The sequence below is a fragment of the Pongo abelii genome, chromosome 4 (genome assembly GCF_028885655.2).
Source record: "Pongo abelii isolate AG06213 chromosome 4, NHGRI_mPonAbe1-v2.0_pri, whole genome shotgun sequence".
NCBI classification, from domain to species: domain Eukaryota; kingdom Metazoa; phylum Chordata; class Mammalia; order Primates; family Hominidae; genus Pongo; species Pongo abelii.
The window spans coordinates 151,275,035-151,302,172 of record NC_071989.2 but is presented as its reverse complement, the minus strand read 5'-3'; the positions used below and the strand labels follow the sequence as shown (position 1 = coordinate 151,302,172).

The following is a 27,138-nucleotide window of genomic DNA, read 5'->3' as shown; positions in this document are numbered from 1 at the left end:
AGATGTAATGTGCTCAATCCTGTGCCTAACATGTAAAAATGTGCTCAACAAATGGTAGATAATGCTAGCAAAAAGAAAGACCTACTTGGGAAGCTTCTTTCAAAGGCCTTTGACATCAAACAGCTATTGTGCCCATAAAGCCTCAAAGGTAGAAATGTGTATCTGCTTTTGAGGGTTCCTATGGGTAACAACGTATTCAGAGATAATCAGCTATCTTATATTTTAGCCCAGGAGAAGAATTAAGATTAAACAATGCTAAATTATAGTTTAGCAAACTGTGTCTAAATCACTAAGAGATCTTGCTCTACATTATCAAATGTCATACAATGTCATACAATACTAGCTATTTCTTTATGCTTAGTTGACTACGTCCCATGTTTGTATAAAATATGGCGGAGTAGAAAGGTACATAATCTATGTTGCCAGACCATCTCACCAGGGTAAGCTGAGAAAGAGACACACAAATCAGCTGGCATTATCCAGCTTGACGCAGAGTTCTATAGTCAATGGAGCCCATGGCCTACTTCTTCCTTGCACACATTTCCTCCCTTTGGACAGTACCTGTGTAAGTATCAATTATTGTCCCTTTGGCATTGTAGATTCTTTTTCTCTTTTGTTGGTGGCACATGGTTAGACTGTACTCTTATGATTTCTGCAACCTTGAGATTTGCTGAACACTGGAGTTGAGATCCTTGGAACTAAGATAAGATGACTACAATGATTCCAGGGCTCTTACGGATTTTACACGTCACAAGATGCAGAACAACTACAAGATTACATCACCCAGCTCAGGCCAGCATCGCTGAAATGGCAGCAGGGATCATATTACCAGGCTCACCTCCCTCCATCCACCCTGATAATGTCCCACTGCTTATAAGGGGAGGTAAGTTACTATGGGAGGCTGAACCAGAAGTCAATGATAAAAGATGGGAGTTCTGGTGTAATTCTATGCCGAAGCCATGCCTTAGGACAGAGAGGCCAAAGCTCAAGAACTACATCTATACAGAAGCAATATCAATATCCACAAACATAAACCTAGGAATAAAAAACCACCTCTGGTACATTGGTTTCAAGAACCCAAGGCTTTAGAACAGCAGCAAAAATCACTGCACTGGGGAAGCAACAAACAACTCAGGGCCTTCATTCTTGCTCTACTTCCCTGAATTGTTACTTACAGGTTCCCGGCCATCCATGGCTTCCATCCAGAGCCTCCGGTCCTCTTCCGACAGTGCTTGCATGGTGATAACCCCCGGCCTGCAGAGAAAGGAGGGACATGGATATGAAACCAGTGCCACATGTAGAGAGATTGGTGAAGGCAAATCTTAAACATCCACTCAAAAGAGTCAGTGGTTGCTAGGGTTAACAACACAAAGAGGGGCACAACACTCGGCTTTACTAAGCCACCTTCTACTCTCAGAAAGAACGGCCCAAATTCCTATCAGTCAGCCCATCTCCCTCAGAGAGGCAGAAACACAGAAGACTTGATCCTATTTTACAGGTAAGGGACATAGAGGAGTTAAGTGATTCCTTTAGACGTTGTTCAGGTCCTTGAAATCTTATTCTTTTCTAGACCTCAAAATGCTTAACAGAGTATTTTACTCACAGTAGAAATGCAATAAATGTTTGTGGAAGTGAATGGAATTACTGGACTCAAGATAAAAAAGAGGAGAAAACATCCAAGCTGGAAGCATGCCTGTCTCCTAATATCTAGTCCACTGCTTCTAAACTGCTTCAGACATGGAGAAGTTTTATGGTGTCATCATCTTGGTAGTTATGATTAAATGTGCACAGTATTTTTTTAAAATGAATACTTAATCATGTCAGGTGCTAAGTGCTTTACATGCATGAGATCATTTCACTCACTGAAATCTGCTTGCTCTCTAAAACTGAGCACAAGCCCTCCAGAAGACATGCACACAATATCAAAAGGGTTTTGTTCAGTTCCCATCACAAATGGTACTCCACAAGAAAAAGAGACTGCGCCATAAAAACGACCTTGGGAGAAGCGGCTGAAAGCCCTCTATGCCCATTAAAGCAAGAGTTCTTCATTTAGGGTGAAGACAGATCCCAGAGTGTCCCCAAACCACCTCCTCCTCTCCCTCAAATGTATGTGGATTTTTCTGTAGAAACAATTCAAATTGTCCGTCAGATTCTCAAAGAGAACTGCAACCCTCAAAAAGTTAAGAATTGCTAGTTAAAACCATCCTCTTTAAAATCTGAGACAGCCTAAAAAGGAGGAAGAGGTCCACTGGGCAAGAACTAAAGTCCGACTCCTGTCTGAGTACACAAACACTGCTAATGATCATACAACAACATGGTATTAAAACCACAAAGGCTGAGCAACACCCTGAGCAGCACAGGCCTGGGCCCCATAAGCACCCAAGCCTGGTCATTCTCACCCGCCCATCATCTCTGCTTCTGGCTTATAGCTATAGTTCCAACGAATATGCTAAACCTATCTGTGTTTAACACAATTTAAAAGTCACATTTGATTCTTTTCATTAATCATTCCTCGACATCCCCTTAAAAAAAATTTAGAGCCGTGGGCATGTAAATACAGACAGGTTGGGGATACAAGGGGCATGGGGTAGGGGTGTGAATGTGTGAGGGTGTAAATGTGTATGGGGTCGGGAGAGACAGACAGAGGGAAAGCATGCAAACGAGCAAGAGAAGGGAGTGAGAAAATAAGCAAGAGACAGAAAGGGGAGTGGGGGTGTATGTGGGTGGGATGTGTGGGCAGCTAGATGGGTGGGCGTGTTGATGATGGTGGAATACTGATCCCAAGAGGATGGTCATTCCCATGAAGGTCACACTGGGACTGGCACCATAATACAAAGATGACTCAGAAGATGGAATAACTCTTCTCTCCATGAGCACCTTCCAGGACTCTCCCTCCTCTTCTCAGAAATTCTCATTCTCAGACCCAACCAAGTGCCCACTTCCCACCATCAACCCATTCAGTGTACCAGACTCAGTGGGTATCTGCAGACAGCTGACAGTGGTGGCTCCACAGAACTGACCCTGTGGCTTGAGGGCACAATGAACTGATTCTACCCTTCCACCTTTCTCTAAAGACCAAGTATGACATCTTAATAGCTTTGAAACAAAAAGCCTCTGCAGCTACTGTCTATTGCAGAACTCTCAAGTCCCCGGTTTTGGGTCTTTGAATGTTGCTGTAAGTGCTGCTGCTGTACCACCTGCTTCAGAATCAGACATTACCTTAACATGGAGATTCCAGCCCAACCCCACTCTACTCAATCTGAACCGGGCTGTGCCTGGGAACTTGGATTTTAACCAACTCCCCAGGTGATCTTGATGCAGAGTTAAGTTTGAGGCCCACACCCTGGGCTGTCCACTCCATCCCCAGTCTTTTCCTTCCTGTTCCCCCTGCCCTAGAGAGCAAAGTTACCCTCCTTTCTGCAGTGAGGTCAAGGAGCCAACACGTCTCTAGTTCGTTTCCTGCTAGTGGCTCACCAGCAAACAGTGAGATCACAAGAGCTGTCTACATACCAAGGTCTCAGGGGCTCACATATATTACATCAACTTCATGGCACACAGTGTGAGATTTCCACCCCGAGCCACAAAGAGGAAGTTCGACAACCTCAGAGGCTGTGAAGGGTGGGCCACTTGGCCTTGGTAACCAGGAACGTCAACAGGATTTGTTTTCATTCCAAGAAGAAATATCAAAATACAAGTTCTTTTCCACATGTGGTCTTGTTCCCTTTTGCAGGGGAAGTGGGGTAGGGGACGGATTCACATGTCTTGCATGTGAATTTCCAAGAACCAAGGTAAAAAGGGTAAACTATCTTTATTCTGGAGTAAAACAATAACTTTCTTTCCATATTTACCTTCCTTACGCCCCTACTAACAACTATCCCTCAAAACAAAATAAAACAAGCAAAACCCTCAACGACCCTCCACTTTCCATGTCAGTCCCTATACAATAACATACTTTGAGACCTTCTCTTACAGGATGCCAATTTAGTTCATGTTTGAAATGCATGTGGTTCTTCACAGCAAAAAATGGGCAGGGCAGGGGAGACAGAGAAGAGAGAGATTAAAAGTAGGAGGATAGGCCAGGCGCAGTGACTAACATCAGTCTCAGCACTTTGGGAGGCCGAGGTGGGCGGATCACAAGGTCAAGAGATCAAGACAATCCTGGCCAACATAGTGAAACCTTGTCTCTACTAAAAAATACAAAAATTAGCTGGGCGTGGTAGCACACGCCTGTAGTCCCAGCTACTCGGGAGGCTGAGGCAGGAAAATCACTTGAACCCGGGAGGCAGAGGCTGCAGTGAGCCAAGATCATGCCACTGCACTCCAGCCTGGCGACAGAGCGAGACTCCGTCTCAAAATAAAAAAAGAAAGAGGATAATATGGAATGAGGAAGGAAACATATAAAACAATGAAAGAGAAATGGAGTAAATGATCAGAGATCTTTTTACCTCTACAAAGAATTGTGAGCCTATTAGACCCACTACAATAAAAGAACAGTAATAATTATAACCCAGCAGTATATGCCAGTTGCTGTGCTAAGCACTATATATAAATTAATTCACCTAATCTTCACAGCTATATCATGAGAAAAGTATATTCTTATTATTCCCCTTTAGCAGATGAGAAAACCAAGGCTCAGAGAGGTTAAGTATCTTGTCCACAATCACAGAGATGGCAAGATACGAGCCAGGATGTGAACACAGGCATTCCAACCCTTAACTCTTGTGCACAATGCCATGGCAAATGTGATGGCACCGCAGCCCCCAGAGAGCTCACGTTGACCACCCAAGTCCTCTGATGTCAAAATCAGCCATGCACTTCTGCAAACACCTTAGTGAGCTCCTGCACAGGATTACATGAGATTGAATGATAAAGAGCTCTGTAAAAACCTAAAGTGCTTCATAAATATGAGGGCTTACAACGCTACTCTAGGCAAACAGCTAATCCAAAACAAGAATTCAATAGCGTCCAGAATAACTGGGGCTTACTTTCTATAGAAGTGGTTCTCCATGTTTTATCTGTCTTAAAATACTCAAGAGATGGAAAGGCAATTAGTTTTTTTAAAAAAAAAAAAAACACACACACACACAAAAAGTCCTAATCATAAAGAAAAAATATTGAAAAATTGGACTTCACCAAAATGAAGAACTTACACTCATCAAAAGATGCATTTAATTACTTAATTACTTTTATTTAAAAAATTAAAAGTCAAACCATAGTGAGAGAAGATATCTGTAATATCTATCTCCTACAAGAATCATATCCAGAATATGTAAAGAATGCCTACAAGTAAGTAAGAAAAAATGAACCACCCAATACAATAAATACTTGAATAAGCACTTCATAAAAGAGGACATCCAAATGGCCAATAAGGCTAAGAAATAGAGCCCAAACTGATTACTTATGAGGGAAATGTGATTAAAACCACAATGAGATATAACAAGTACCCTCCTGAATAGAAGGCATTAGAAGGCCACCAATAACCAATACTGGCAAAAAATGTAGAGTAACTGGGACTCTCATACATTGCTGGTGGGAGAATAAGTTGATGGAACTACTTTGGCAATATCTGCTAGAACTAAACATACACCTGCCCTATGACCTAGCAATTCTACCTCTACATATATACTCAAGAGAAATAAGTGCATATGTCCACCAAAAGATGCATTCAGGAATACCTGCAGTTTTATTTAGAATAGCCAAAAATTGCAAAAACAACAACAAATAAATATCCATTGATAAATGGATAAACTGTTGTATATTTGAACAATGACATACCATACAACAATTTTTTTAAAAAAAATAGTCAACCACTGCTAAATGCAACAACACGAATGAATCTCAGAGACATAATGATGAGGGAAAGAAGACAGACACAAAAGATTATGTGACTGTGTGACTCCACTTCTATGATGTTCAAATACTTGCAAAACTCATCTATGGCAACAGAAGTCAGAACAGTGATTTTTTTTTTTTTTTTTGAAAAGAGATATGGGCAATGACTGAGAAGGGGCACAAGGGTATCTCCTGAAGTGACAGAAACATTCTATATCTTCATCTGGGTGGTTACACAGTTGTGTGTGTATAAAAAGTTATTAAAACACAGACCTTGGATTCATGCATTTTACTGAGATTACACCTCAGTAAAAATTGTTTTAAATACCCAAGAGCTATGACTTCTCATCAATAACTTAGGCTCACTAGTTATCCTCATTCTAGTGCTTCCTAGATGTATAACCACAGCAGACTAGCAATTGAACTATTCTGTGCTACTCGTATTAACTACGTTTTAAAGAACAGTAGCATAGAGCAGTTCAATTACTTGTCTCCCAGCGTTATCAGGATTACACCTCAGGGCATGCTGGGAAGGTTACATGAGAAGTGTATGCGGCATTTCAAAGTGTCAGGCACACGGTGAATGCTCCAAAAATTAGTTGTAATCACAGGGGCAGGTAGAGGTGGGGTGAGCAGAACAGGATGGTAAGTATGGGGTAGGGTTAAAATTACGGCTGCAGAAGGGCAGGTGTGTATAGTTTCAAAAGGAAAAGAAACAACCCACAGGTGCTAATGACGTGTGTGATTCCCACTCCCAACATGCTCATACACAGCACTGAAATTCATGCCTCTACCACAAAGCACACAGGGCTGAGAGCTGAAGGGACACACCTGCACTGACATAATGGCCATTTCCTTTTTCCTCCTGAGTAACGCAACAAAGTGGCCTACCACTCCCTTTTAAAATTAACATCTGATAACTAATAAGAACAGAGAAGGGGTCTTTGGCAAATTCTAAAAAATCTGCCAAGGAGCTCCCTCCACCCGCCAGATGAGAGAAGGAGCAAATGACTTAAAAAAACCTCTGTAGAGCTCAACCCTAAGAATCCACTTAAAATACAGCACTTCCTTTTCACTCTGAATATGTCCTTAGTGCTATATCTGGATCTGCTTAAGAATCAAGAACGAGGATCTGGAATTTTCTCTAAGCTGGCACCTCACCTCTCACACTGCAGAAGCCATGGAGAAAACAGCTCTCCATCTATTACAGGGCAAGTTGCTACCCAACACCATAACTCTTTCAACCCTGACCCCCAAAAACAGCCCATGGAAAGCAATATATGGTTTAGCAACACATTCAGGATCCTGGGACCACTGGCTATATCAACTCATAGCCTGCTCACCAGCCAAGAGCAAACAGAATCACAACCAGCCCCAATTCCAGGGTTACTCGACAGCTTTCCTACGCTAATCTTATTCCTGAATCTGAGTCAACAATAGTGATCTCAGTGGTTTGGCAATTTACCCATTTCCTATTGGACAAGGAAAAGCTATTACTAACTCCACCCCACTGAAACAAAAACACTCAGAATTTAACAGTACCGTTCTTTCAAAATCAACCTCCAAAGATCTAGAATTTATTTATTCATGAGACTATAAATCTTCTGTTGGCAAGAGTTCATTCCATCCACACTACTGTATATTTAAGGGTCAAATTCAAAGTAGAAGAGCTGAGGCACCCACAGGAACACATAATCTCAAAGCCTGTGTCTGAAACCTGCCCCTTATGCTTATTCCGGAGACAAAGGGGAATGATAAGGAATGGAGCATGAGCTGCCATCAACTTGCAAGAAGAGTTTTGCAAGTGCCAGGGAGGGGAAGTGGTCCTTTGTTTCTAAAGTGCTACTGGGAAAATGAATTCCTAACAGTTCCTGGACAATGCAATGGTTCGGGTTCAGAAGAGCTTCATTTACACAAAGATATGGCCAAAGCCACATAGAATAATCTTGGAGAATGACACCTTTTCCATGTCTGTTCATGAGATTACAGACCCAAATGTCTACAGAGACTAGGTAAGTGAGAAAAATTAGGGAAACTGGATGAGAAATTCTTTAATCCAAGGAAAATAGACTTGGTCTCATGTTGCTCTTGGTTTTTCCTTCTGCAGTTTTACTTTCAGATAGATACAAAGAACAAAGAATTAGCTCCCCTCTGTGGGAAAAACAACAGTGCAAGTGCAAAGCAAAAAGCTGCCACTTGTCTTCATGGGGGAGGTGGGCAACAGGGCATGGTGGGGACTGTGGCAGAACAGAGAGCACACACCCCACATAAAGGAAGTATCTGTCATTCAGCTCAACCGGTAGTTGGCATGTGGGAAGGCATGATCAGCAGTTAAAGATTTTTCCAGTTTTAAACTGTTGCCTCAAACACTATTCAAGCCAAACCAAGCATGTCTGTGGACCACCAGTTTGCAACTTCTGTTGTCTGTGTCTTCCTCTGAATCTATCTGAGCTTCACCCCAGGTCATCATTGCATGTTATAAAGTCATCCATCTCATGCATTAAGACCAACAATGAAGGATGCCTGTCTATATTCTTGATTCACCTTACAGTCAAACTCAGGAGAGTATCTCCAGGTCATCCACAAAGGAGGAACTTGGGCTACTTCCGTTTTTCTTCCAATACTCAAGGACGCAGTGCCATCACTGGAAGGCAATGGTAATTTACTATTTAGAGACAGAACGTATGAATCTGCACTACTATGCGTGCTCTGATGTAATAAACCATTGAGGTCCTTCTGCAAGACCTTTGTGCATGGGAAGAATTAATAATATGCCATGACAATCTGGGTGTGGTACAGGTGAGAGACAGAGGAAGTAAGAAACCAGAAGATGCTGCAACTGGCAGCCTCAAACCACAGGTAGATTTGTGCTAACCACTGTGCTAAGGACTTTACTTGTATTATCATTCATTCTTCACAATAACTGTATGAAGTAGACACTACCATTATTTCTTTTTTTAAAAGTGAAAAGGCTGAGACTCACATAAATTACTTGCATAATGTCATACCACTAGTAAGTGCCAAAGCCTGCACTTGAACCCAGGTGTGCCTGAATCTAAAGCAAAGCCCATGCTTTAATGACAATGTTGTACTGCCCCCCTGTGCATGTAGCACACATGTCCTGGGATCCAGAAAGACCAGAATCTCAAGGGGAAGAAGAAAGGAAGGAAGGAGGGAGGGAGGGAAGGGGAGTTGGAAAGAGGAGGGAGGGAGGAAGCAAGGGTCAACCCTCTAAGAAGTTTTTGGAAGTAGCTTCTAATCAATTATTTAGAAAGGATCTGATCCTCTCAGCACTTTGGGAGGCCGAGGCGGGTGGATCACAAGGTCAGGAGATCGAGACCATCCTGGCTAACACGGTGAAACCCCGTCTCTACTAAAAATACAAAAAAAATCAGCCAGGTGCGGTGGCAGGTGCCTGTAGTCCCAGCTACTTGGGAGGCTGAGGCAGGAGAATGGCATGAACCCGGGAAGCGGAGCTTGCAGTGAGCGGAGATCGCGCCACTGCACTCCAGCCTGGGCGACAGAGCAGGACTCCGTCTAAAAAAAAAAAAAAAAAGAAATGATCTGATCCTAATAAATGAATGAATCATAACCTATTAAAGCCTGCAACCTTGGTATTTTTAGAGGAATGTTCCTAAAATAATTAGGATCATAGCAATAATAATAGTCTAAAAAGTAGGTATCACCAACCACATCAGATAAGTTCTTACATTTTTATGAGAGACTGAAGTCGTAAAACATCGGGAAGCCCAAAGACATCTCTGGCATATTAAATTGCATGGCTCTTAAATGCAACAGATATTGACTGAGTTCCTATTATGTGCCAGTCATGATGCTAGGTATCAGGGACATAGAAGCAAGCAAATGTTAACACACTGCATAAGGACAAGGCATTATTCACTGATGGGACGAGTGAGACTCAAGGAGAATGCAAATACCTGTTACTACTATTGATAACAAACTATGAAAATATAGCTTCTGTTTCATGTATTTTTTTTTTCATTTTTACTATTCTATCTCACAATCAACAGAAATGTACATAAGTGGAATGTACTGGTTGAACTGTTTCTTCTATCCAGAATTACGTAATAGCTAATTTTTGGTTTTGATTTTAAAAAGACAAACTCATCTTATATTTAGAAATTGGTAAATAAACTGGTATACTCAACCAATAAAACTCCATATTTCACCATGTAGACTAAAGAGTAAAAATAGGGTTGCCTCAATCACCCTCCCAATCAAGTCCATTAACCACCATATCCCATTCTTTGTTAAACCAGAATCAAACAGCAAACAGGCATGCTCTCATTTAATTAAAAGAAAAAAGAAAACTCAATGATAAGTTCAAACTACATGAATTCTAAGATTCCAAGAACTTCTCCACTAACTTATTTTACAGAAAAGCCAAAAAGCAATTCAGAAACTATGGTATCTTCCCCCAACTCAAGTCATGGAAGTCAGAGTCATATAACACCCTCTGAGGAAGGAAAACGCCATTTCCTGCCTGAAATGTCAATGGCATTGAGACCAGCACTTTAATCCAACCAGCAGGAAGGCAAAATCAAATATTATTTCAAACAAGGGGTGAGAAGGGGAGGGAGGGGAAGTTTGAAACCAGGAAAAATGGATTCACGTGTTGCAAAAGATAAAGGCACATTGCACCAGGAGGGAAAAGTAGGACTGCCAGGTTCTCAGCACACACAGGACAGTGAAATCACTCATCTTTTCTGCACCATCCTAAATAAGCCATTCCTAAAGCAAAGGGCCTGGCACTTGAGTTCAAAGAGCCAGGTAAAGGGTCATGTTTAAACAGAGGCCCAACTAACTGAGCATGTTTGTTTCTGCAAGAAAGTGGGTATGAATGATTTGTGATGAAAGGGTGGGAGGAAGGAATTTCTAGAGAATGAATGAGTCATTTAGGATACTCTTCTTCCTTTAAGGAATAATACTCACATGATTATTTTTTTCTACAGAAAACACACACACACACACACACTCTTCTGTCAATGTATACAAGGTGTATATAGGACAGCTGATTTTCAACTGGACCTTCTAATAGTTACTAATACATACACAAAACTGCCATCTAGAGGTTGAATGTTGAAACAAAGTCTGTTACATAAGATGATCCTTTTTGGAAAACACATGATCTCACAGTCACACAATTTCACAAAGACACACAAATGCATGCACACACACCTCTTACCAAGCTAGAAGAAACAATATTATTTTAATTTAAAATTAATATAGTTTCTTCTTGAGGCCATAAATTGGAAAGAGAGGGCATAAAACTTTATCTTTATATGAAGTATGTATCAATAACAGGTTATCACATACACAGTTTGAAAATGGAATCTTACCCTAGCAGGCCCTTCGCACATATAACCTGAATGTACCTGTATTTCCTCTCAGCTTATAGATAACTTGAAAACTCATGACACTACAGGAAAAGGAGCACCATTAAGACAAAAAGCAGGCTCACAGGAATATCCACCAAAGCTAAGGTTCACCATCACAACAATAAAGTCCCAGGTTTTAGGGTATAGTAAAAAATTCAACAGCCATGTTTTCAGACATAAGACTCCATCAGAGGGGAATATTAGTGTGTTCCACCTTCAGAAAAAATCCTACAATGTAGTGATAACTCACCCCATCTTACAGATGTGGTTAAACCACTTACCCAGAGTCACACAGCTAGTAAGGAACAGATCCCAAATTCAAATTTAGGAATGCTCTTATCTTTTTTACCTGCATCATGCAGCCTGCCATACAAACATATTTGAAATGAGGGTGCTGAGGGTTCCAGGAGATTCTTCAGATCTTTCAAAAATCTTTCTGGCCTCCACTATTCTGACTTTCACCAACCTTCAATTTTCCTGGGTCTTTTCCCTAACATTACACAAATGCAGGTTACGTGGGCACCTGCTAAAATTTTAGTTTAAATAGCAACTAACTTGATTAAGCTCCTCTAGTCTCTTACACGATAGTTTACCATGGCCTCAAAGAAAATAATTAATCCATCTCAAAATTATGTCACCATAAAAAATAAAACTGAACAGCCATATGCACATATTACTGTATTAAAAGCTGCATAAAATGTTTTTCTGCTTCTGGAAGCAAATCACCTGAGACAGATATTTAGAATTGAACAGAGGTATATAAAACATACCTAATTAAACACCTAACCAACCAATACAAAGAAAAGCTTATTACTGTGCAAATGCAGGTTACCTGGGAAGAAGAAGAATAGAGTTGACAGCGGATGTGAAATGCTAGGTTGGGACTAGATCAGAGGAGAGCTACTGCCCTTTACCTATTCATGGAAAGCTTGCAAAACAAGGACTTTGGAATTGGTATGAAAGAAAATCAGATGAGGTCTGTTAGGAAAGTCCTATAGATTTGTAAACTTTATATCTCCACTGCCAGTAGTCTCTAGCATGTAGTAATGCTCAATAAAATAAGGAAGGAAGGAGGGAGGGAATGAATTCAGCGTATTCCAGTCATGCCATCGTCCCCTGTAAGAATGGAAGGGTAAAGTCCTCTTGTTTGTTACATTTCCCCCCAGTATTCTGGCCCTCAAGGTTTGCTGGAACACTCAACATCCTGGTGTTTATACCTTAGCTGCTTGAATATATATGAGCATTCCAAACTCAAAGGTAAGCTCCATGAAGACAAGTTTATTCTTGCCTTATCCCTTATTACAACTCCAGCACTAAATATCCTTGCCATCTCTAAGAAGTTATCCTTGCTGCCCACCTCTAGAGAGTACCAATGCTGGGAAAGGGGCACTTAACACACAGCATTTTCAAATGTATGGACATTGGTGAGAGTCAGCTAATCCCAGAAAAAAGTAATCATTTACTCTTGAGGGGCAGTGTTTACACTGCCCCTCAAGAGACTTTATTGATTCAGGGAATCAGAAAAAGTTTTATTTTTCACATGGTTTACTAGGTCCTCCTGGAAAACACTTGAGAGAAAATATCCACGTGTCACTTACATCTGTGAGAAATTTCTTAGAAATAAACAAATCCAGGGATGCTGGCAAATGACTAGTACCATGATTCTTTAGCCTAAACAAATATTTTCCCTATATTTGCTCATGAATTTCCTTAAGACACTGCATGACAGAGTTAATTATTCAAAGTGACAGAACACAGACATGAGCAAGTACTACCGATTCACATCCTGCTACCACTAATGGCTGCTTTGAAATCATGTCCCATTTTTTAACCCAGAAATTTTACACTAAATCTTCTCAAAGAGTTGACACATTTTGTAATGATCAATCTAGTCTTTATTCAATTAACCAATATAAATTATAAACCTTCAAATGCTTGGTGCTATGGCAAAGTAATACAAAAGCACCCAAGAATGCTGCTTTATTAAAGAATTAAAAAATTGATTTTTATTTTATTTTACTGAGATGGAGTCTCCCTCTGTCACCCAGGCTGGAGTGTGGCGGCGCGATCTCAGCTCACTGCAACCTCCATCTCCTGGGTTCAAGCAATTCTTCTGCCTCAGCCTCCTGAGTAGCTGGAATTACAGATGCCTGCCACCATGCTCAGCTAATTTTTTTCTGTATTTTTAGTAAAGACAGGGTCTTGCCATGTTGGCCAGGCTGGTCTTGAACTCCTGAGCTCAAATAATCCACCTGCCTCAGCCTCCCAAAATGCTGGGATTACAGGCATGAGTCATCACACTAGGCCAAAAAAGGGTGATTTTTAAAAAGCTAATGAAAGCTTAGGCTATCATCATGTAAAAAAAAAAAAATAGAAAAGAAAGGAAGAAGGTAATTTATGTGAATGGGCTGCTTTGTGAAGTGGGGTTCCTTGGCAATGGGATTGTTCAAGCAGTAGGTGTTGAGTTATCCATTTAAGGCTGCTGGGTGCATGAGTGCTGCTTCATCGAGAAAGGCCCTCCCTATTCAACACTGTGTTCATTTCCTGGGGCTGCCGTAACAAAGTGCCACAAACTGGCTGGCTTAATCAACAGAAATTTATTGCTTCACAGGTCTAGAGACTCAAAGTTCAAGATCAAGGGTTACTCCTGAGGTCTGGGAGGAAGAATCTGCTCCATGCCTCTCCTCTAGCTTCTGGTGCTCTGCTGCCAACCTTTGGCATTCATTGGCTTGTAGGTGCATCACCTCGACTTCTGCCTTCATGTTAACACGGTATCTTCTCGTGTAGATGTCCATCTCTGGGTCCAAATTTCCCCTTTTTACAAGGACAATGGTAATACCGCATTAAGGCCCACCCTAATGACCTCATTTTAACTTGATTTTCTCTATCAAGTAATCTCCAAATAAGGCCACATTTTCAGATACTGGGGATTAGGACTTCAGCATATGATTTTGGCAGGGACACAATTTAATCTATAACTAGTATCTGCTAGGAAATTTTTTTAAATTATCCTTTGGAGCATGTTGTGGCCATACCACACAACTACTACAAGTTACATTTATTTAAAGCCATATCATATTATTAATGCTGGAGTCTTTAAACTGAATTTCAAAAGAAATCAGAAGGAAACTTCGAAGAATCATTACATTGATTGGGCTGACATGATACCTTGATCCAAGAAGTTTTCAGTTTCAGATTGAAGAAATACAAAGAATTTATACAAACTTTAGCTTTTCAATGTTAGGAACAATGAAATCCTTTTGAGGGAAAGCAGAGATATGAAGAGCTAATATTAGTCTGTGAAACATTTGCTCCATGTAATCCCAGGGTCCTCAGTAGTTCAGGTTTGAACTTCCCCCCCAAAACTAGTTCTGAAAAAAAGGAAGGCACTAGAGGAAAGAAATTAGAGGAGATGTGGCCTCTGAAATCATGTAGAAGCCAATACGAAAGGGTGTGGACACAGAGACGAGAGTATAGGTCTACTTTTTCAATATCAAAGGTAAAAGAACTTAGATATGTAAGAATTAAAAGTAGATTTCTAGAAATGTATTTGGTTTTAAAAAGGATCCTCAGCCGGGCACGGTGGTTCACGCCTGTAATCTCAGCACTTTGGGAGCCCGAGGCAGGCGGATCACCTGAGGTCAGGAGATTGATACCAGCGTGGCCAACATGGTGAAACCCTGTCTCTACTACAAATAGAAAAAATAGAAAAATTAGCCAGACGGGGTGGTGCACGCCTGTGGTCCCAGCTACTCAGGAGGATGAGGTAGGAGAATCACTTGAACCCAGGAGGCAGAGGTTGCAGTGAGCCAAGATCACAGCACTGCACTCCAGCCTGGGTGACGGGGCAAGACTGTCTCAAAAATAAAACAAATAAAATAAAATAAAACACAAAATAAAACAAAATGGATCCTTGACACATAAAATTCAAGAACCATAGATCTAAATCCCATTGACCTGCATTAACACTTAATTTGATTTTCAGCTCATTCATTGGTCAAAGAACAACAACAGTTTTCTGTAGGACTTACGTGTCAGGGATTTGAGGATTAACAAACTGACAGCAATGTATTGTGATACAATGAAAACAATTAGCTGACAAGTGATACTACTGCTAGGATATCTCCTACTCATGCTAGCTATCCTGGATTAAAAAAAAAAAAAGAGTGTCACCTTAAAAATAAAAGGTGGAGCTGGGGACAGTGACAGTGGTGTACCTATCTTCTCAACTACTCGAGAGCTGAGGTAGAAAGATTGCTTGAGCCCAGGAGTTCAACTCCAGCCTAGGCAACATGAGGAGACCCCACCCACCTCTAAACAAATAAATAAAAGACGGAAGAAAAGGTGTACAGAAACCAAAAAACCATTCATGGAACACCTACTCAGTGCCATGTGCCTGTCACTGTGCTCTATCTGCATTGCCTCTTTTAATTTAGTCACATGAGGACTTTCTGAAGGTCACAGAGGAGTAGATGTAAGAAGAGAGGCAAGTTTGCTGCTTCAGTTCATTGTACTTTATATTGTACAGTTTCATTGTAGTTTATAATGCCAAATGCATCTGACAGGGTGCCAATAGCACTTCCCAGATTTCACAGCCTGAAAACTGGACACTGCGGTGTCTCTGAAATGCAACCACCAACAGCTCTGAGCTCATCACTGGAAAATGTTTCTAAAATATCTGAAGTTTAGGCCAGGTGTGGTGGCTCACGCCTGTAATCCCAGCACTTTGAGAGGCCAAGGCAGGTGGATCACCTGAGGTCAGCAGTTCAAGACCAGCCTGGCCAACATGGCGAAACCGCATCTCTACTAAAAATACAAAATTAGCTGGGTATGGTGGTGCACACCTGTAATCCCAGCTGCTCAGGAGGCTGAGGCAGGAGAATTGCTTGAACCCAGGAGGCAGAGGTTGCAGTGAGCTGAGATCGTGCCACTGCACTCCGGCCTGGGCAACAGAGCAAGACTCTATCTAAAAAAAAAAAAAAAAAAAAAAAAAAAATCCAAAGTCTTGAGGCACCAATGTGCCCTGGAACAGGCTCCTACGAACCTCAGTTCAAATCCCACCTTAGCCCTGAGTAAACGGCCTCACCACCCTACACTGCAGATTCCTCAGCAGTATGGGAATAATGGAGGACCTACCCCCCTGGGTTGTAGTGAGGATGACACAAAACAAGGATGAAAGTGTTCAGCTTATAGGAAATGCTCTGATACTACCAGTTGCCTCACTCCTCCTCCGTTTTCACATCCTTTAAAAAGGCAGGGGTTTTATTGTGGTGGTTGTTTTTGCCTTTTGCCTGGTCAAGTAATCTGTCTCAGAGACTAGAAATCACCTTTCCTAGCAGTTACATTCTCCTCCTCCATACAGGTAAGCATTCAGCTCCTTAGTAGAGGAGCCTGAATTTTTTTTGTTTTGTTTTGCTGTAGTTGCTTGTTGTGATTTTTCAAATTAGGAAAATGTTTTCATGTGCTCTGATGAAACTGTATTGTGAAACACATTGTATTTAACATACCAAGTAGTAGTAAGAATAAAGGACAACTAAAAAGCTTGAAAATATGGATTTCAGGGTCTCAGTCCCAGAAAGTCGAACTGTGTGGGTGTGGGACAAGCACCAGGAATCTGTAACTGAGTGCACGTGGTTTTCACCACAGTAAAATACATTGATGTACGGTAATCAACTCACAATATTGACGTCCTAGGATATCACCTCCTAAAGGCTACAGCTTTTGTTACAAAATAACATGATATATCAGCATTAAGTATAAAGGATAAATGTATTCAATCTTAAAAATCCACAATATCCCGTATTCTAAGTCACATACTTCACACTTCAACATGTATTTGTATCTTGATAGAATAAAACATTTCTAGTTACTACATAAATGTTTGTGTATTCTCCAGTTAACATACTCCAGGAGTACCTCGAACCCTTATGCGATTAAATATAACCATCCCCTCTTTCACTTCCACATTTCCTAGGTGCTAAACTTGCATTTTGATCCTCTGCCTCTCTGGTCCAGCAGGTGGAGCTGGGGAACCTGTGGAAGGCAGGACAGCAGGGCATCTAGCAGCAATCGCCTCCTCGCTAAAGGACATTGGTGAAAAAGGAAAGTACAGGAGTCTTCAAGAGAAAAGGATTCTGGGCAGAGTTCCCAGGGATGCAGCTACCCAGCGCATGAAAATGCCTTTTCCTTCTCTACCCGGGCCCCCTTCTAAACAATGAGGGGAAAAAAAACAGAAAGGCACTGGGGTCAAAAAAGGAGAAAGGAGGAAAATCCTGCTGTACTGTAACCTAATCTTTGGGACCTACATAGAAAACTGAGAGGAGGTGTTTCCTAGGATGGTCTACTTACCTCCTGTATATTAAGAGGAGATTCAGGCCAGGCGTGCTGGCTCATGCCTGTAATCCCAGCACTTTGGGAGGCCAAGGTGGGTGGATCACTTGAGGTCAGGAGTTCAGGACCAGCCTAGCCAACACGGTGAAATTCCGTCTCCACTAAAAATACAAAAAATTAGCCGGACATGGTGGCGACTGCCTGTAGTCCCAGCTACTCGGTAGGCTGAGGCAAGAGAATCACTTGAACCCGGGAGGCAGAGGTTGCAGTGAGCCGAGATCATGCTACTGCACTCCAGCCTGGGTGACAGAGCAAGACTCCATCCCAAAAAAGAAAAAAAAAAAAAAGAGGAGATTCAGTACCCTCATCTGAACCATGACTGAAATCTCTCCACGCCATGCAAAGGGAACCAGGGACAGAAACTCAGGAGCAATCGACTCGCAAGCCCACTCAGTATGCTGAATGTGACACATTCGCTCTTTGCTTATGATTGGGACATGCACAGCTGTTGTGGGAGTCATAAAGGAGGGAAGGTGCTAGGAAGTGCTGGCAAGGGTGGAAACAAGATGGAGGTGCCACAGTGAGCTTTAATCGCCTAAAAAGTCACTCTCCACAACTTCTCGGGAAACTTCTGAAGATGAAAATACAAAAATAATTCGGCTTCAGAAAGCAAATTTGGGCTTGTTTTCAATCTGACAGAGAGCTGCAACACAAAGCATGCCCTCTTCAAAGCAGCTCTGCAGCAGATGGTTATCTCTAGGAACTGTGCATTTGATGAGCATCACAGGTGGCTGTACTTCCATGCAAACAGATCTTCTGAACCTCCTTCAAGGATGCCAATAATATGAATTCCCTTCAATCACATGCTTAGAAAAGAGAAGAGAGATGCTTAAAGCACCAAGGTTTAGGTTTTGTTTAAAACCAATAATAACCAAATTTGGTTTGGGGGAGGCTGTTTGCAATTCCCCTTTGCTACCCCAATTCAACCTATCCTCCAACCCTACACCCATGCCATTCTTTACCTTCCCCTCTCACACCTCTACACACAGTAAAGGATATGTACCTCTCTGTGTTTAGAAGTGAAATACCAAGTCTGAGGAGCACACAGGATAAGCTATTAGCAAAAAAGAATAACAGCTAATACTTGTTGAGCACTTATTATCTGCCCCTCTGCCAAGCATTTTACATGCATTATTTCCTTGAATCCTCATAACCATCCTGGGAACTTCATTTTCCAGGTGAGAAAATCAAGTTTCCAAAAGATTAAATAACTTGCTCAAAGTCACATGGCTACTAAGCAGCAAAGTCAAAATTTGAACCCAGGTTGTCTGGCTTGACAGCCAAAGGTGTAATGACTAAATTGCTTAAGAGATGCAGTTAGTTTCCACGAACTTCTGATACAGGCTAAGAGGGCATGCTGTCTCCATGGGAGGCCTAACAGCCTCCAGCAGCCCCAGCAGCCTGCAGTGCAGAATAGACACCTACCAGAAGAAGGCAGTGCAACCCCAGGCAGTACTCAGTCTCAGGATGCCGTAGAGCCAGAGAAAGGTGGCCACAGGTGAACTTCCCAGGGAGGGGTAAGTACTGGCTTGATGAAATGGTATAATGTTTTTTTAATAAAAGGGAGAGATTAAATGGCATTATATGGAGTATCATGCTGAGATTTAAGGATCTTGGTGCTAGCATTCCTGATCTTGAACAGGCAGCTCAAATAAGCTTAACACGTGGGTTTCATTGAAAAAATTAACCTGTTGCCAAGTAAAGTGTCTCAAAGAATTGGAATGTTGTCAAACTAGCTTAACACCACGAAATGGTACAACTTAATGAGAGACTCTATAAATCTCGAGGAATACAACACACGGCTCTCTCCAAAAAATTGTGATTTCACAAGTGGTTTGGTGTCTTTCCTGGGCACACACACACATTGGTAGGTGAAATGTAACTAAAAGCTGTTTTTTTATTTGAGAAAAATTTCTTCCATTCCAATGCCTTTCGAATCATTATACTAACTTTTTCAGTTAAAAAAAATTCAAATAGCTGATACAATCATGCTAAATAGTTTTCTTTAAAAGTCTACTCAATCTCCTGGAGATACAACACACATTTCTGAGCATGAAAGCACTAATATTAAAGTAAAACAAAACCAAGCCAGTGATTCAGTGCTGAACCCAAAAGATAGGGAGGCTCTAATGATTCTCGCAAATCAGCAATGGCCTGGATCCAGCACCCTGGACATAGATGAAGGGATGTAGAAAGAAAGGAAGGAGGGAGGGGGCGAAGGGAAAAAAAGCTGAAAAGCTTTGACTGGAAAGAAAAAGTAAGATATAGAAATTCAGCTCTATTTGCTCCTGAGAAAAGCGTGCTAGCTACTCACCTGTCTACTGCTTCCACATCAAAGCAAAACCTCTTCTCAATGGAGTCTGTTTTCCGCCGTGTGCAGGATTTGAGGGTAACTGATTCATCTTCTCCCTAGTGGGAACACACAGACTATCAAGATGAGGCCAGAATGGGAGCTCTACTCCTCCCAGGACATACATGACATGTAAACAGGAGCAATCATTTCATCTTCTCAAATCTGAGTGCTCATGACCATGGGCAGTGGAAGGGTGACTATAAACCTTTCCAGGACAAAGCCTCATGCAGCTTACATTTGTCCACCATGTTAGACTTGGACCCAAACATCTTTAGTACGGGTGGATCATGATGGCACCGCATCAGTCCATGGTAGATAAATGAGTGTTGACACTGTTTTAATTTGCAGGTTTGATAAGAGTAGAAGAAGATGGTCTCCTCCTAACTCTGAGCTTCTATGATCTTGGGTTGGTCATCACTTCTCCAAGAAAACCTTCCTGGACCAGAACAAATATCCCCAGAACGTGTGCACAAAGCACCATGTACCTCTCCCTCCATCACAGCACTGACCATAGCTGAAACTGTGCATTGATATAGGTGATGAATACAATAATGTCTCTCTCTCCATTAGACCACAGGACCCTGAGAACAGAGACTGGGTCAAATTTTGCTTACTTTTGTCTCCTGAGCCCAACTGGATCCTAGAAAAGAGTAGCTCCTCAATAAATACATTTTAACAACTTTACTGACATATGATTAAGGTATAAGCTGTATATGTTGAACTGTACAATTTATATATTTTGATGTCATATACATCCATGAAACCAACACCACAACCAAGCCAGCAAACAATTCCATCATCCCCAAAAGTTTCCTTGTATCCCCTGGCAATCCATCCCTCCTCCTAGTACATCCCCAAGCAATCACTGAATCTGCTTTCTGTCACTATAGATTAGTTTGCATAGTCTATAATTTTATATAAATGGAACTACACAGTATGTGCTCTTTTTGTCTGGCTTTTTTCACTTAACGTAATTGCTTTGCTATTCATCCATATTGTTGTGCATATCAAGAGCTTATTTCTTTTTATTGCTGAGTAGTATTCCATTGTTCAACTGAATGCGACAATTTCATCTCATAGCACTAGTTTATTACCCAGAAACACAGAAGTTGCTGTCCCTGATTTCTTCTTACTGTCACTTAGGAATTTGTTAGGGTTTCTGTTTCTCCTGCCTCTGTCAATCTTTTTTATCTAAACTAACAGGGGAAATTAGCAAGCTTGCCTAGTTTGTTGAAATAACAGAAAGTGTGGCTACATAAGGTAAAATTTAACCACCCACTAATACCAGAAGAGCAAACAAAACACAGAAGGCCTAGGAGGAGACAGTTTATATTCACAGGCCTTACACCTATTGTCTTCCATTGAATAGCAAAGATTAATTTCTCAGACAGAACTGCTCTTTCTCTAGTCTGTAAAATATCTGAGTGAAAACACCCAAACATAAAGAGATTCTGACTTTGCTGATGTCTAACTATAAATCCGATTTAATGGCTATGGACCAGCTTCCATTTTGAAAAATTACATGAGGTGTCCCAGAGAAATGGGAGGGAATAGGGATATATAAAGGATCACCAAATACATGCAGAAAGAGGAGGAAGATTAAGATTCTGTTCCAAGGATGACCATACCATATCAGCAAAAATCTATAAAGATGGTCTGTTCAACTACTGATTGCTTTAAAAAGTGGGGAACATGGATATCACTTAAATAAGTAAATGAAAAGTTATAACCATGACAAATTCTATTTTTAAAAAGCCAAAGTTAAGGAGATCTGACCTCGTCAGGAAGGTTAGGAAAAGCTTTCTTGAGCTGAAACTGAAAGAATTCATAGGAAATAAAATAAGGAGGAGGGAATGGAGCAAGTGGACAGGCCCTGGGGTCAGGGTCCACATAGGCTTGGAGAAACAGCAGGGCAGCTGGTGTGGCTAGAAGCCCAGAGTGAGGGAAAGTAGAAAGAAGAAGAGTTTGAGGAGTGACAGAGGCAAGACCATGCAGGATTCTCATTTGTATCCTGAGAGCAGCAGGAAAATAAAGAAGGGTTTCAATCAAAAGAAGGGATAGGATCGGTTTTGGGCTGCTCCAGATTTGCAGAGGTGCCTCAGGTCAGAGTGTCGGATGCAGGGAAATTCTTTTGTCACACATAGGGTCTGGTCTCCAGGAGGATGTGGCAAAACTGCTCACAACTCCAGATCTGAAGCTATGAGAACAGTGGGTACTTTTAAAGGAAAATAATCCAAATGAAAAGGACAGTGAGGGAAACTAACAGGTGGAGAAAGCATGTTAGGAAAAGAAAACACCCAATTATCTAGGTTAAAAGATTATTTATGTTATCTATTTATCTATGTTCTATCTACCTCTAGCTCCTAGAAGAGCTTTGTTCAACCATGTATGCAGGCCAGGCATGGTAGAAAACATTGGTAATCCCAGTACTTTGGAGGCCAAGGTGACCAGGAGTTTGAGGCCAGCCTGGGCAACATAGTGAGACTCATCTCTATTTCTTCTTTTTTTCTTTTTTTTGAGATGGAGTCTCGCACTGTCGCCCAGGCTGGAATGCAATGGCGCCATCTTGGCTCACTGTAACCTCCACCTCCTGGGCTCAAGTGATTCTCCTGCCTCAGCCTCCCAAGTAGCTGGGATTACAGGCATGCGCCACTGCACCCGGCTAATTTTTGTATTTTTAGTAGAGATGGGGTTTCACCATGTTGCCCAGGCTGGTCTTGAACTCCTGACCTCAGGTGATCCACCCGCCTCGGCCTCCCAAGTGCTGGGATTAACAGGCATGAGCCACCACGTCTGGCCTCAGTCTCTATTTTTAAAAAATATATACAACATCACATGATTCCTCTGCATAATCGAGAAGATATCACTTCTAGACAGCCAGTCCTCATATTTCCTTCACCCTAAAGCTGAGGAAATAGTGATGTCATGGAAAGTATAATGACTTCAGAATCAGGAGATTCAGACTGTGGAAAGAGGGTTTGAGCACCAGCTCTGTAACTTGTTAAATGACCTTAGAAATCATATTATCTCTCCTAACCTCAATGTCCTCCTTTGTAAAAGGAGGAAAACTGGACCAAACAGGATAATATAGAATAATAAAAGGTTGTAGAAAAATACAAAACATAATATAAATGTAAGGAATTACTAGGAAAATTAATTCTTATAATATCAAGGTCCTAATATAGCACCCATTACGTGTCAGGATTTGTTCCAAAAAATTTATATATACTAATTCACATAAACCTCTTCACTACCCAATGACATGCTTTCTAGTATCTCTCTAAAGTCTTTGGAGGACCAAACATCCACTATAATTGGTTTCTACCCTTCACTTTCAAGTGTGATAAGAAAGGAATAGAGAAAATACAAGAGTTCTTCATTAAAAGTCTGAGAAAGCCCAAGATAAAAAGCTCAAAAACAGACTGTGTGAGAGAACAATTTGGTGAAGTTGATTTCTAGAAGGACTAAGAATTGGGAAGGGACTAAGGCTCAATCCAAGGAAAGCAGGCCCAACTCTGTTTCAATTTCATGAAAACTAGGGGACACCTAATAATGTAGGTTTTTAATATTCCTCCTAAATGTAATTTCACTGTTCTGACATTTTAACGTCTGTTTTCCTGAGATTATTTATAAATCAATCCTGCCCCTGCCAAGAAACATAAAAAGGGCTTTGTTATTGCTTTGATTCAGGGAAGGAACAGAGATGCTGATAAACTTCTCTATCATGGCTTAAGTAAAAGAAAGCCAGGAAGAAAAGCTGGAAGTGGAAGAGAACAAGGGGCACAACATGGCTGAGTACCTAACAGTAATGACAACAGCACCTAATAGCACTGGCCCAGGCAGACTGAGAGCAAAGCTAGCACTCTTAACCCCTACTCTATAATGCCCACACACACGCAAACTCAACATGTTGCATAAAAATGTACTGCAGAGAGGACCGAAGTGGAATGCTTGTAGAGGACTAATTTATCGACAGGTTAGACACAAATGAAAAGCTATTTAAGCTGAAGACAGAGTAAGAGAAATTATTCAGAATATAGTCCAGAGACTCAGATGAAACATGTAAATATTTTTATTAAAAACATTTAAATATCTCCAGAGGGAGACAATAGAATGGGAAGGAGGCAAAACTCAAAGTGATAATTGGTGAGAATTTTCCAGAGTTATTGGAAGAGACCAAATCTCAAATCCTGGAAAACCAAAAACTCCCAAGCAATAGATTAAAAAAGAAAAAAATCAAAGCTAGGGCTATCATAATGAAATGTAGAATATCAAAGGCAGAAAATAAAGTATAGGAGCAAAGAGAAAAGACAGGTTGCCTCCATAGAAATGCATGTGGCCTGCTGTGGGAACACTCAGAGGAGACTCACAAGCAGGCAGGAGGTGAGAGGCAACAGCCAGGAGGAGGGAAGAACTAGGAGCATTCAAGGAGCTGCCCAATGGCAGGGACACCAGGGAGCCACATGTGCCCAACTGTCTCTTCCAAAGATAGCCACATATCACCTTCTATGCCACGTGCTTTTCCTACAATGACACTTTGATGCCCCTCCCATGGAGGGGCAGGGTCTACCTCCTCCCCCATTGAAACTGAGAGGGCTATTGTGACCACTTTAACCAACAGATAAGGTAAAAGTAAGGCTCTATGACTTCTGAGATTAAGTCATGAAAAGGCAATGCAGTGTCTACTTTAGTTTCTAGAATATTCACTCCTAAAACCTTTTGCTGCCCTGAGGCCACCATGCTGTGAGGAAGCCCAAACTTGTTAATACAGAGAGACCAAATGGCGAGACCCTGGGAGTATGCAGAGAAAGAAGGAAAAGGGAAGAGAAGGATACAGGAGAGAGGAAGACAGCTGTATCTGGCCAACTTGAGCTGCTTCATACTCTCCTTGTTCTAGCTCTAGCTACCATCTGCTTAGTACTTTATGAGAAACCTCAAGCCTGAACCACCCATCCAAATGCCCCCTGAATTCGTGACCCAAAGAAATGATAAGAAATACTAAAATGATTGTTGTTGTTTTAAATGTTGCTAAGTTTTGGGGTGACTTGTTACACAGCAATAGGTAACCAGGACATCTACGCTGCCACTGGCAGCTCTCCAGGTATCAAGTGGGAGTGGGATTGAGTCAGTTTCACAGGATGAGGTCATTCAATAATTTTTAGCATATAAAAATCTTTGACACGCTTGATATTGTATATATGTGAAATACAAAAATATTTCTTAATTGCAGTTCCTAACATAATTTAGAGCTAAGAGTAATCATCTTATTTTAGCGATTCTTCAGCCTCTTAGGCTTCCTGGAACTACTGTATAAAAATTTTTTAAATTATTAATTTTAAATTTATAATGAAACATAAATAAAACACTGGAGGTGTTACTTTATACATGCATTATAATCATTATATGTTAGCCAAGCAAATCAAACATCAAATTTTAAAAATGAACTCACCCCTTTTCCTCCTGACTTTTGGTCAAATGGTACCATGGTGATTTGTTTGGAATCCCGTTGATATGTACAGTAGTGCTTCACCCAAGAAGTTCCAAAGTGACCTGAAAGGTAATATTTCCCACAAAATATCTATACATTCCACTGTATGCTATACATCGTGAGCTGGAAAAACCACAACCCATAATTCATAATGCTCATCTATCCTTAAACTATGTTAGAAGTAATATATTCTCCACACCAGCTAGAATGAATAGACAGAAATCTGATCCCACGGGCTCAAATGAAACCAACCCAGGGATTTCCCCCAGGGACCAAAGAAGACTGTTTCCCATTAATGCTACATCCAGTGGGTCTTAAAATACAACGGAAGTAAAGGTTCCCTGGGGAAACTAATCCATGTTCCCATCATCAAGCCCCAACTGAAGTTTCCACTCTCTTCGCTGACAGGAGTAAGATGATTGAGGAGAGAACGCAGAAAGCCTCCTCCAAGCGCCTGTGACCATCCCCATCTGTTACGATGACATCATGCTTCCCACACAGCTGATCTGTGACTCTGTGCACAGACATCAGGGGTTCTGACCTACTTCCAAACCCCTAACTTACTTTAGCAAAACTCAAGAAGATCTGAAAAGCAGACAAGGAGACCTCAGAGACACCAGAGATGCAGAGTGGACGTGACTGTCAATGCCCAGATGTAACCTCTAAGGACTATGTCCCTCAAGATTAGTATGTCACCTCAAGAAGGAGGTGCCATGCAGTCGTATTCTGGCCAAGTCTCTGATTTTACTCAGTGCTTAGCCAATTACTTGAAAACAAAGCACTATTAAAGGAAGAAGGCATTAGTCAGCCTGCAAAGGACTTCAACCAATATTAGTTTTAGGTGCTTATGGAGATCACACAGCAGAAATTGTTAAAAAAAAATTGCTTAAACATAAAGAGAATTAGCAGACATTTAATAATTGTCAATGCTATGGCATGACTGCCAACTGCAAGTGTTAGATGTCATTTAGTAAACTTAAAAAACAAAACAGTAAATGTTTCCACTGGGCCATCAAGGACAAATGAAAATACAAACCATCTTAGTGTATTCTTACAGATTGGGGAAAAAATTCCAGCAAATGAACAACACAAAGATTCCCAAAGCACTGTATCTTGGACAACTTGAGCATCAAGATAAATAAGGACGGTGATAAATTATAGCCTCCTGAACAAAATAGGAACCCATAAATCCAAACTGACAATGGAAAGACGGATAATGGACAGACGGATGGATGGATAGACAGTAGGAAGGGAGAGAGGGAGGAAGAAAGAGGAGCAGGACTCTTCCTTACATAAGTACACTGAATGGCAACTATTAAATGTGGAGGGGTTGGTGGAACTGAGAAGTCACCATTTTGCAACCATCATAGTAAAGATCAGCTCAGGCAAGGATTGTCAATGGATGCTAAATCTATGGAGGTAAAGTGTGATAAGGAGAAGGATATTTACATGATCTTAAGGTGTTACCTTCAGATTGCTAATTAGTTGCAAGGGGAAAATAGTGACTGTATAGTGGAGAAACCAGACAAAACCTTGACTGGGTGATCAAAATTTACATCACCACTGAGGGGCAGATTGACACCACATGTGTCCACATGTGGCCCCAGAGAAGAACTCTTATGTAGGATTTGACCAGGGATGCATAATCCAAATCTAATCATGAAGAAACACCAGAT

The 27,138-nt window shown here is 41.2% G+C and overlaps 1 protein-coding gene across 11 annotated transcripts in view; it reads right to left on the bottom strand.

The window, feature by feature from the left end:
• ARHGAP26 (Rho GTPase activating protein 26) overlaps nucleotides 1–27,138 on the bottom strand; it is a 462,069-nt gene that overhangs the window by 298,863 nt on the left and 136,068 nt on the right. For all 11 annotated transcript variants that reach the window (XM_009241146.4, XM_054556004.2, XM_054556006.2 and 8 more), the window contains exons 9-11: nucleotides 25,424–25,524; nucleotides 19,936–20,030; nucleotides 1,176–1,254 (exon numbers count right to left, since the gene is read on the bottom strand). In XM_009241146.4, coding sequence (XP_009239421.1) covers nucleotides 1,176–1,254; nucleotides 19,936–20,030; nucleotides 25,424–25,524 — 275 coding nt within the window. The remainder of the gene's footprint in view (nucleotides 1–1,175; nucleotides 1,255–19,935; nucleotides 20,031–25,423; nucleotides 25,525–27,138) is intronic.